We start from the raw sequence: 12,513 nt of genomic DNA, 5'->3' as shown, positions 1-12,513 counted from the left end.
TGTGATTGTCAAGGCAGTAAATGCAGAATCAACTTTTAAAATGTGTTCTTTCTTTGTGTTGTCTGGCCTTTTAACGTAATCTGCTTTTGTGGTTTCGATTATTCAATTTACTATTTACGGTAAAAAAATTTGTCAAATTTAATTTGTTGATATCTAGCAGATATTGTTTTAATAACTCGTTTTAATTTACGCTGAAATTTACAAGAGAGAGAGAGAGAGAGAGAGAGAGAGAGAGAGAGAGAAACTTTTATAGTTTTCTCAACTTTTATTCTAAATTCCCTCTGTGTTTTTTATTGACAAGTTTTACAGATGACTTCTACTATATTTATTTTGAATATAACGTTTTCTCAACTAAAAAAGAATGGAAAGCGTAAATTCGATAATTGCCTCAAGCATTGGAAGAAAGCAACCGGAGATAGAGTTCAAAAGCAGTTTCTCAACTGAATTTTAATAATTTGGTTACCCAATATACAGTCAACTGCAGATGTTTTCATTCAAATTATTTCTCAAAAAGATTATGAACATGGGTTTAAAATTCAGCGTGTGTTTATAGAAGATACAAAAATTAGAAATGTTTTTTATTCAATCTTTCGTAAATTATTCTGATCGCTGTTTTTCTTTTTTAAATTGATTTATAATGTCTTATACTTTAATTGTTGCATTGAGCAAATTATTCTTATACGCAGTTTTCACACGTACAAAAGTCTGTTGAGGCCAACAATATACGAATTACGGTTCTTAGGCTTTTTTCTTTCTGGAAAAAAGTTTCCGATAATTTTTCAGGCTCAAAAGTTGTCTCCCATTTATTTAATTATGTAGGGTTTCCGACAAATCAGAACAAAAGAAATAACTAAGAAATTCGTTCTATTATTTTTATTTGTGTTTTTTCAGTATTCTATCTGTTCAGATTAGTAAGAATGTTATGGTCATTTTTGCCGTTTATTAATGTTTTTGATAGAAAGAGTTTTGCTCAACCCAAACGCCATAGAAAAAAAATTGGGCAAAAATTTGAGCTTAATGTTGCGGATGCTTGTCATTTTCTACCACATATTAATAATTTAAAATAAATCGAGTTTCAACACTGTTGAAACTAATGAAACTTTCTCGACAGGTCTGTATTAGTCATGATCAAAACATTTATCATGTGTAGTTATAAAACATCAAACTTTTGCTTCAATGTTTTGTTGTAATAATCAAAATGTGTAGTTCTCTGCTTCTAACAAAAACTGAGCCAAATTTGGTCTTAATCAAGCAGAAAATAACTGGACGCTCTTGCCAACATTGAACAAGTTTTCTATTCAGTTTCAGTTTTCATCAAATAATTCTCTTTTATCAGTCCATAAGCTCTTATCTTGATAACTGCATTGCATAAGAAATCAACTTCTCATTAAAATCAATTCAGCACGCTTTGAGAAAGTTTTATTCAGTACTACTCTCATAATAAAAAATTGTACACAAATCTATCATATCTACAGGTTCTTTTGCTTCAAACATCCATTTTTTTTGCCAAACGTGAATTTTGGGAGAAAGAGTTGAAATTTTTAATAAATGCCCGAAGGTCGGAAACCACGTGACCTAGGCTCCTTGACCCCTAGTACTCCCCGAAGCTTCGATAGTCGTTTTGTGACCCCTCCCCCTTCCCTAACCCCCCAATGGAGACAAGCAAGTGGAAGATCTCAATCGCGAGGACGACGTAATGATCCCAGATCTGACTCTACTGGACGAGGAGGGGGTGCCAGTCGGTCACAGAGCCGGGGAAGGGGTAAGTTGAACATTAAATATTGGAAACATTTTTTCTAAGTTTTTCTAAGCAGTGTGACAAACATTTGAACTAAACAATTGCAAAATTACCCTTTTCACTCCCTGACCATTCTTTGCACCGGAACAGGGATCATATATCATATCCGACCAATCATCTCGAGTTTTTTTTAATAAGATCCTAGAGTTTTTTTTTCTAAGAAATCACTTCTTCTTTTTCATAAATCGATAAGAAATTTGTATGGTCGTCAAATTCAGGTTTTAATCAGGGGCTCGCCGCTTTCACTTGATATGCATTTCGTAGAAGTTCAAGGAATTAATGGCATCGGTTACAGAGCTATGAATTGAGATTGATGTTAGCAGGACTTCTTTGTACATTTTCTCTTCGTCGTACAGCGCTGATATGTACTTCTCGTGCTAAAACTGTTGCAGCAACTTTAATGTGTTTCATTCTGCGAATTATTATTCAGTCTATAATCGAAATTCTAGGGGACCCAAGGGGTACCTTAACGCGAGAGCGGGGTCCAAGTTTTGTTGTTCGTCCAACTGATGCCTCGGCCCAAGAGGGCACAAATGTTCACATGTACACAAAAGTGGACGGACACCCTTCGCCACACGTGAAATGGTTCCTCAACTACGCCGACATCTACAACAAATGCGAGTTCTCGGACACCTCAGGCGACCATTGGCTGACGATCCGAGAGGCACACAAAAGTGGAACTGTGACTTGTTCGGCGTCCAATAAGATTGCAAAAGCAACGACAGAGTGCAAACTCACAATTGACGGTTAGAGCTCATTTCGATTTACTTTCTTGTCGATTTTTTTTCCAAAAAAAATAATGGTTTATAATTATTCAAATGTATTTAATTTGTTATTATAATAATTATAATAATAATACGGATAATGGATTTCGCTGTAGTTTTCTTGTTTCAGACACGCTAATTTCCGGCGTGTTGGAGGAGTTCTGGGAACCACCAGTGTTTATCGAGGAACCACAGTCGAAGTCAGTTCCAAAAGGTACAGGCAGTTTCCTTTCTTTCTGTAGAAATCAGTTTTACCTGATTGCACATTTTTTAATGAGATATACGAACCGTGAATGTTATTGGATGTAGGTAATCATAAGTTGGCTGTTATGCACAATGAAGCAATTCGCTTCAATACTCACGACGTCCAGTGTATATATCATACAGAAAAGTGGTTACAGTTTGATAAGATTTTTCATAATAGATTAACAGACCTCGCGTAAAGTTAAGAGGACGCAAATCCCCAGTAATCGTAAAAGTTGCCAATGACTGTGACGGAGGTTGGTTTCCAGTTAAACTGAAATTTATACTTATTGTGATCAAAACTGATGGGTAATACAAAGTGACTTTTACAATTGATTTATCACACATTTCTTGTTCACAGACGTGAGTGGGATGGTGAGCTGCAGAGTTGGGGGCACTCCCTCCCCGGCTGTGAACTGGTATCTGAATGATGTGCTCCTCACGAGCGACATGCTAATTGCAGACACTTCAGGGGCACACAAAGTGATCTTGCCCAAGCTGCAGAAGGACGTGAACGAACTAAACTGCAGAATCACAAATCCCCAAGGTACGATCCCACATGTATTATAATCTTTGTGGCGATAGAATGTATGTTGACAGTGGTCGAGACAAAAGTAATCGATCCAAGCTCATACGAGATAATCACTGCTTTCATCGTTTTGTTGTCTATTGATGTTTGATCAATCATGTCCTCATTTCTATTCTAAAACTGCTCGATCATATTTACTCAGTAGTTTTTTCAGGTACATTAATTTGAAGTCGACCGTTCTCTGTTTTTCAATTATTATACGCTTGTTTACTCAGTTTATAACAAAAATAAGTTTAGTTACAAAACATAAAATTTCAAGAAAGAGTAATTAAAGAAGGCGTAATCTGAACTGCTCTTGTCTTAATGCTGAGTGCACTGTTCTTATGCAAAGCAAACTGTAAACCTACTGTTCAGGATGAAAACATTCTGTTCAGCCTAAAGTTAGTCCCGTAATAAATCTGACATGCTATGCACTGTATGCTGTTCAGGGTACCTGAGTTGTCGAGTGTTGATTTATCGTGAGAAGGATGATGGTACCAAGAGATCCCTGGACCTGGACACCTACGTGGGAGATGGGGTCATCGCCTCACCTGTCTTCTCCAACATCAATTGCTTGTCGATAAGTCGTCGACTCAAGAGCAGCCAACCAGTTAGTGGTCGCCATAGATTCCCCGTTTTTTGACATTTTTTGGACACGCCTTCAACATCGTTAACTAAAAAGCTTACTGTATGCATGCACTTTCCCTGGCCGAGATGTCAACGCTATAAAAACGCTAAGTTGTGGAAGATTGGCGGTGAATGTGTTGAATTTATGTAAGATCTAGGCTTGAGGCGTTGAAAATAACTTATGGCCGTTTCTAGGCGTAGATCTTACAAATTATTGCGTTTAATTTAGCGTTCACTTTAAATAATTTTGCGGTTCTAAGAGCAAATCTTACATATTTTTGCGTTTATTTTAACGTTAATCTTACATAATTTTGGGTTTCTCAGCGTAAATCTCATATAATTCTTGCCTTTCTAAGCGTAGATCAAACATAATTTCAAGGCTCAAATTCAAGCTTTGATCTTACAAATTTAAGGGTTCAATTTGATGTTGGCCTTAAATCAATTCGACGATTGATTTTTATGCTGATAAAAAAGATTTTTTCCAGCTGTGCTTTTTTTTACGTTATACTCCCCTCAGTCACAGAGCACGTGCAATCACTCAGCAAGTGATTCTAAAAAAATCATTTTATGGCGCGTGCGTGAGGGTGCTGCAAATAAAATGAACCTAGTAAACTTGTGGGAGGGGCAAACAGAAAAAAGATCATTCTGTTTTGCCCCCAGTGTTTTTTATGACGCCCAGTTACAAATTATATGTTGTTATATAGCACGCTACTATGTAAGAAAATAGCACGTGCGCCCGGGGGTCATAAAAATTTATGCTCACTTAGCTGGGCGGGCCGAAACAGAATAGATCCCAGAAAAGATACAAAAACAAAAAATACTTACCCAAAGAGATAGCGGGTAGGTGGAAGTGATGGGGTTAATAGTTATTAATAGTACTTTTGGCCATTAATAGTACTAATAGTACAAGGAGTTCCTTATTAAAATATATATTAGCAACTAGATTGCTGTTGACGTGCAGTGTTCGGAAAAATAATTCAACGTTCTGAAAAAAAAGCTAAAGTTCGAATAAAAGAAGTCGATGGTCATGTCTTAAAAAACATGCTTGAGCTGAAAAAAAAACTTAGCCGGTAGAATGCAAGAGCCAACTAGAACAGTGTGGCAGTGCATCAAGATAAACTCTAAAATAAATTTACATAAGTCAGCAATTGGAAAATAGAGAGAGAAATAAGAAAAATATGTTAATAAAATTATGTAACTTTTCCGTTTATGAACTTGCAGCTTCGTAGTTTCTTTTTATTCACACCAACAAACTCACGTGCCATATTTTCACATAATCGTTGAACTATGTAATGGTACGTGCTCTATAGCTGCTGGAGCATAACGTACAGGGGCACAAACGGATAAGATCCAAAATTAGAAAACAGGTTTAAAAAAATGGCGTTGGTCCTATGTGTTTAAATTACCGTTCAGTTACAAGAAATCAAAACATAAGCATTTGCACTGATCGTAAATAAAACAGTGTTTGTCTTAACGTTCATGATACAAATATTTGGTAATCAATAGTCTCCTTCACTAAATTTTTGGGATTAACAACCAATCTAATTTCAAACAACGCTAATTTTTTTTCATTATGTTTTTAATATTGATCTTGTGGTTTGAGTGTGATTCAAGGTTTTAGTGGGACTGTTTTTTCCCTAACTCATCCTCACCACAGCACAGTTGTCAATATTCTGAGGATGCAAGTCAGAGACGGAAAACTGATTGGAGAATAATTGAAGAACAATGAGAAGAAACGCTAAATATATCCAAGATTTACGCTACGCTAAGAACAGCAAGATTTTTAAAGATCTTTTTTTCGAAACACCAGCGACGTAACACCTTCGCTTGGAAAAGCCAAATTATGTAAGATCTACGCTTAGAAACGCAAAATTAAGGCAGATCTACCCTTGGAAAAACAAAATCTAATCTTAGAAACGCCGAAATTATGTAATATCTACAATTGGAAGCGTGATGCTAGAAACCGAATTATAGAGATTGAATTGCCTAAAATTACTAACGTATGGGGGTTCGAGTCGCAGATACAGAGGTCTAAGAGTTGACCAGACGAACAAGCAACGTTTAGAATCGCTAAATTAATGTAAAACCTACGCTACGCTAAGGAACGCAAAATTCTCTAAAATCTGCGCTCAGAAACACAAACTTATGTAAGATATACGCTTAGGAACGCAAATTTATCTAAATTTACTTAGAACCGAAAAATTATTTAAGATCTGCACTTAGAAAAGCAAAATAATGCAAGATCTACCCTTAGAATCGCAATACTTGACAAGTCAGAAATTGCTCCGCAAATTTTTAACATAACTTTCTAGTTAATTTATTCAACGCATTCATCACCGCAAATTTTTATGAGAAAAATGCAGTGATTTTTCCAACTTGTCGAAGCTAGTTACCAATTATCTTACATAGTTTTGTCAAAACTCTTCAGTCCGTCTTCTTGCATTCAAATTTAAGAAAGGATATGAGCTGATGAAACGGTATAACTTTTCTTGCATTAAATGATCATAGTTGTAAAAAAACGAGGGCTGTTTTTTTCACTTAAAGTAACGGTTATTTCTAATTTTTCTTGGTCACATTTTCAGCTCGTGTACTCTTCCATGAGAGTCAAGCAGCTAGTTTGAGAGCTGTTTTGAGCGAAAAATTCACAGCTGCTTTCCTTTGATTTCAACATTTTTTCATTTCCAATTCTCTATCCTTAGGTGCGCGAGGGCAGAATTGCGAATGTGATGCCAGTTGGGAAGCCGATTCAGCACCACAATGTCCCAGTAGTCGTGACACCTCTGAAAGGACTGACATTCCAAGAGAATGGACCAATCAACATCATGTGTCGAGTGTCCTGTGTGGTCAAATACGACGCACAGTAAGTACAGTTTCTCTTCCCAAATGAAAAACGAAACTGATTTTTTTCTGAATTGTAAGTGATGATACGAACAGTTAAGGATTAACGACATCTAAATCAAAGTTGACTTTTTCTCACCCTGCAATTCTCACAGCCAGACAATTTGGTAAATTTGGCTGTAGAAGTTACAATGGTTTTAATAAAAAATAAAATTTTCACTTTGAATCTAGAAAATCGAAAACGAACCTAAAAATCATAAAAGAAACAACAGCAGCTCCACGTCACGTGTATCCAGTGAAACGCTTCTTACTTCAAGCTGACCAACTATTTGGTTTAATGACTACTGATGTGTGTTGCTAACGATAAAGCAGAAGGGGTTCACAATTGAGAAGGAAATGTTAAAATTTACTATTTGAGAAAGATTTAGCTAAAATTAGCAAATGTGTTTGGTTTTACTAAAACTAATTTTTTAAAGCTATAGCTTGCTAATTTTTTAAGAACAAAAACTATACAAACATAAATTAAAAGAGTATAAGGGATCTATTTAGGACAAATTAACGGCAAAAAAAATATGACTTAAATAAGAAAGCTGTGCTTTCTCCTTCACATCTTGAGAGATGTTTTTCTATCTGACAACATTGAAGTAGAAGGAAGTTTCGGTAACTTATATACCTGGGAAGTTCAACAAAAAACTATTCTGACGCATCTCAAGAAATAGTTATAATTTGATGCTTTAGTTTTGGTATTAAGACTCCAGATAGATTATATTAACACTAAATCTAAAGAAATCAGATTCTAAAAAAGATGTCAAATTTGAGAGAACAGCAAACTGCTTATAAAAACGTTCAGAAGGCAGTTGATATAGTTTAATAGAGAGCGCTTATGACCTCCTAATTTTTTCTTTGTTCAAAAAGAAGAAAATTTCATCAATGATAAATATAAAAAATTAAAATATAATTAAATTTCAGTTACTGAAGAAACAACGTTAAAATTATCAAAAGCATAGAGAACGGCTCATATTCGTTGTTGTTTTTAAAAATTGACACAAATACGAAAATCTACCTTTTTATTGGCGTAAAACTGATCAAAGTTTATAAAAGGCCCAAAAAAGTGTCTGATTTCTTTTTCAGATTTCAGCGAAGTCCGAAAAAAATCTGAATGAGTCACTGTTGACTAGTGTTCAGCGAGTTGTGCATGCGGAAAAAGTGCATGCTGCCACTTTTACTTACAGTTTGTTTTTGTTTCTCAATTTCGATATAAAGTATCTTCAAAATTTTTTGATATTTCAAAAAAATTTAAGCAATTACCCATTAATAGACAGATCTCAAAAGTTTTTCTCCCTGTACAAATTATCAAATCCTAAACACAAATTGAAGACCAGCTGAACGGTGGATGAAAAATTAGATTAACACAGGTGAAGGATGGGCTACAAATTCATGAAAATTGGCTAGAAAGGTTTTTGTCGCAATTTTTTTTCTCAGAAAACGCATTTTTTATATTTCTGTATTATTTGAAGACATTGAAAAAACGATTAAAAATCGTATTTTTCTACGATACCCTCGAAAAAACGAAGCTTTTGCCGAAATTATAGTTAATTCGGATCTAAAATTGGGCCAAGTTTCCGAAATTGTGTCAAAAAATAATTTTTTTTGAAATGTTGAAAAGAAACAAGTTTCCTATTTTTTTTGTAGTGAAATTCTAGACGTAGAGAGCTTCAAATTGATACATATGCTAGCCTGGGATGCCCTCAAAAAGTGGAAAACTGTCTGGACAAAAAAAGTGGGGCTAGCCTAAAAGTTCTCTCATTTTTTTTCAAAAATTGTGGGAACAGTTATTACAGAATTAAATCTTTGTTATAATTATGTATAAAAAATTAAGTTAATGCATGCAATGTGCAATTTGGGTGAACTATTTATGTTGAATTCAAAAATTTTGTGAGAATATTGATAGAAGTACTGATTTATGTTATCCGTCCACAGTCAAATAACGGCCGAGTCTGGTACTTTCACATGTAGCATCGACCGAGAATGATACTTTTTCAAGAGTCAAGGTGTAAACTAACGGTCTTGGAGCCCCTCTGCCCATGAATCCATTAAGTTTTTTCATAATGCCCAGGCCTCAACTTCTGTTTCCAGTTGGTACCTCAACGATGAGAAGTTAGAGGAGACTCCGACGGTGCGATTGACCCAAGAGAGTGGGGGAGTGCACAGGCTGGTGGTGCTCAAGGCCCAGAGGGAGGAGGGGTGGAATGGAACCCTGAGAATTGGGTTGTCAAACAAATTTGGCAGGGCTTTCTCAACTGCTCACATTGAAGTCGAAGGTGAGTTGTATTTCCCAGATACCAGGAACAGAAATTTTTATATTCTGAGCATACTGAAAAAAAATTCAATTTTTTAACCGTTTGTCCTTTAACGCAGCACCATCTTGACACGGAAACCGAATTTAATTGCATTTCATATTCTGTTTGGTTAAATTTTCAACGAGGAAGATCACCCTCTTCTCTGAGTGGTCATAAATTGCACATAAGCAAGCTCTAGAACAATTGGGGAAAATTCAAAACTACGTTAAAAGGGTAAAAAATTGTCAACCAACAGTTGTAGGATGAATTGCGCGTCGGCTAATTGAACCTCGGATAGCTTGCCTAATGCATATTGCATTCAATTCCAATCTTCTAATTGATCGATTAATTTGGTTGCCCAAATGTAATACCGAGTGTTATTATATGAATTGAAATTAGCCTCGTTAGGCCGAATGTTGAGGCAAACCTACTGGAAGCTGAATTATTGTCGCAGAACTTACTCCCTCTACAAAGACCAAATCTAGATTTTTTCCTTTTCATTCCTGAAGAATGAACAATTTGCCTACAGTTGTTAATCGCATATTGTTTTGGATCACAGATATAACTTTACAGAATGAAATCTTACGCAAGAAATTAGCTTAAATAAGATAACAAACGAGTATTTTTGGATATATTCTGGAACCCCCCGCTCTCGGCTTTCTGGGCATATAACTTTTACGCCCCCAGACGCACGTGCTATTTTTTTACTTAGTCAGGTGCTTATAACAATGGGGCTAGGGGTATTAGCCGACACAAATTAGAAGACACGTAAAATGACCGACAGATTTCATCAAGACGACGTGAAAATGACCAAATCGGAACTGTATAATTTAAGAAGTTTCGACTTAATTATGTTCGTCCGTAATAATTTGTTCGGTTGTGATAGATTCATTTCAAGTCCCACGGGCCGCTGAGGCATGGTTAAATTAGTTAGTAGTTATAGCCAAATATTATTCGTTTTAAAACTAAGGGACGCTACTTTACCCAATTATAGCTAAATTTGCTTAAGTGTCGGCTAAAAGGTGTGTCGGCTAATTTGTATGTCGGCCAGTTGACCGGCCACGTATTAACAACACATTTTCATGCGTTTATAATGCTTGCATGGCTTTTATTTGAAGAAAAAAAATCTGCATATTACGTTAAATCGCAGAAGAGCCCATTGAGCAGCAAAAGGAAGTGAGATGGCCGAGGTTTACCCAAGTACCTCAGCCCCAAGTTGTGGCCAAAGGAGCATTCGCCATGTTCAACTGTACTTTGGATGCGAAGCCATACCCATACGTCACTTGGCTCAAAAACCAACAGGAAGCACTGGAACCATGCCCGGCATACGAGACCCTATCGGACGAGAATGGATTCCACAGTCTGATGGTAGTGGATGCGACTGAAGAAGACAGGATGCATGTGTCTTGCCAGGCTACTAGCAGTGCGCAAACAGATGACAACAACCCCCTGCAACAGGCAGAAACCCCTGAAGTCACCCTCAATGTCACACCTTCTAGTGTTCCGCCTCCTGGACAGAGTACGTTTCTATACACGGGCTTTTCCTGTTTTAGAAGCTGCCTGATAATTGTGTGTTTGTGTCAGGTCTAGACGTTTGGGTAAATTCATAAGCGGTCGTCCATATTTCGAGACCGCGTAATTTTGAGCCCACGATACCCCCTGGTGCGTTAATTTCGGCCTGGGCATACCAACTTTTGGTCTGGGGCAATTCAGCTTGAGTTCTTCTATTATGGAAACTTTAAGTTTCTGAAACTGCAAGTTAGTTCTAATGTAATTGAGTGTGTATGCTTATTCATTTATACTACTCAGGATCTAAAATTGGAATCATTACCGATCCAATTGTTTGTCGAAATTCCAATTTTTTTGCCCATTAATTCAAACAGAGTATCTTATTATGTGCAAGAAGGGCCTTACGCGTGCCATTAACGAGGATACAGGAAAACAAGACGAACTGTGAGAACGATATATTTAAAAAACTGACAGATAGATATTTCATGAATTGAAATAGTATCTAAGTCATTAAAACAATTAAATATGAATTCAAAAATCTTATAAGAATAAATAATCTCAATAGGAAGTCAAATATAACTGCCATGGAAAAGAACTTACTTCCATTTTAGATACAGTGGCTTTATGTCGGAAATTGGACGTCGGCAAAACGCGGCTTCCAGTGGATGTTCTTGAGACAATCCGACGAAGGACTCCAACTCCAGTCGGAACCAATTCTTCAAAGACATTCCTCCTGCTGATCAATGCAATCACAAACCGAGAGCAGAGTCACTTCAACCGGGATTACTATGTCTGGAAACAGCTCAACTTCCAGCGACCCACCAAGCAGCCAGTTGACATGTCAGTTGACAGTTGGATCAGATCCAGGTTGGTTCCCGGAAGATAGTTTCCTGGAAATCCTAGTGGGATTCCCGGCAGGTCTTGCTTCTACTTACTAGCCCTACAGTTGTCAGCGGCAAATTTGCCTATTCGTACTTAGCTCGGATCGCCCATCAGTGCTTATTTTTTAAACCAATCCAATACAATAAATAAAGTTGCCCGGGCGAGATGGTAGAAATATGAATCGAATTTTATCGTCTGGGGGGACCCTCCTAGATGTTAAATACATGGTCTTGACTATATTTTTTGTCGTCCCAAATAATAAGTTAGTTTTTTTTATTTTTAAAAAATGAAGAGTTATGATATTAATTTTTATGACTTTTTTACATTTACAAATATGAATTAACTTGGTTACCATGACTAGGTTTATAAAACAACAGATCACCAGTTTAATAAATCAATTTTCAACAGCTCATTTCCGTTTTCCAGATATGAAATATATGTTTCTATTCTCCCCACTTTGGTCAGGTAAGAATAAATGCTAAAAATCTAATTGGTTTATACAAGTCATTTAATGAGAGAACTCTGCACTAATCAGGTACAAGCATCTGTTGTCATTATTTAGGCGAAACTGGTGCTAATCATATTTGCGTTCCCACGCATTAATTGGATTGAAATGGATTGAGTCAATCGGTTGATCGCAACGCTAGAACCTTCCGAGAAACCATTTCTTCTGTTCCCCAGACAAGCTATTCTTTTTATTATCCTTCGCGAGGTTTCAGAGCAACCTCCAAGAACTTCAAATGATAGCGGCAAAAAATTCACTCCGCTTCCCGGCAGTCAGCGTCATGGGCAGCTAGTTTGCGGTCGTCAGCATATGTTAACGCATAACCGGGTGTATCCGCCGCATTTGCAATGATTGTTGATTGCAGGGATGACACAACTGTTACATCGAGCGCTGCTGGTTTGGCTTGTGTCCAGGAGGGTAGCAATAGGTCTGCAAGACGG

The 12,513-nt window shown here is 36.7% G+C and overlaps 1 protein-coding gene across 1 annotated transcript in view; it reads left to right on the top strand.

The window, feature by feature from the left end:
- The first annotated feature begins 1,258 nt into the window (after nt 1-1,258).
- The window catches only part of LOC142337548 (uncharacterized), a 73,052-nt gene continuing 61,797 nt past the window's right edge, over nt 1,259-12,513 (top strand). Inside the window, exons 1-9 of the mRNA XM_075386850.1 lie at nt 1,259-1,762; nt 2,248-2,544; nt 2,693-2,776; nt 3,167-3,352; nt 3,823-3,983; nt 6,700-6,860; nt 8,975-9,159; nt 10,328-10,696; nt 11,298-11,553. Of these exons, the coding sequence (XP_075242965.1) occupies nt 1,549-1,762; nt 2,248-2,544; nt 2,693-2,776; nt 3,167-3,352; nt 3,823-3,983; nt 6,700-6,860; nt 8,975-9,159; nt 10,328-10,696; nt 11,298-11,553 (1,913 nt within the window). The 5' untranslated portion in view covers nt 1,259-1,548. The remainder of the gene's footprint in view (nt 1,763-2,247; nt 2,545-2,692; nt 2,777-3,166; nt 3,353-3,822; nt 3,984-6,699; nt 6,861-8,974; nt 9,160-10,327; nt 10,697-11,297; nt 11,554-12,513) is intronic.

This window comes from Convolutriloba macropyga, chromosome 4 (assembly GCF_964194025.1).
Source record: "Convolutriloba macropyga chromosome 4, txConMacr16.3, whole genome shotgun sequence".
NCBI classification, from domain to species: domain Eukaryota; kingdom Metazoa; phylum Xenacoelomorpha; order Acoela; family Convolutidae; genus Convolutriloba; species Convolutriloba macropyga.
This window is presented reverse-complemented; position numbering and strand designations above follow the sequence as displayed.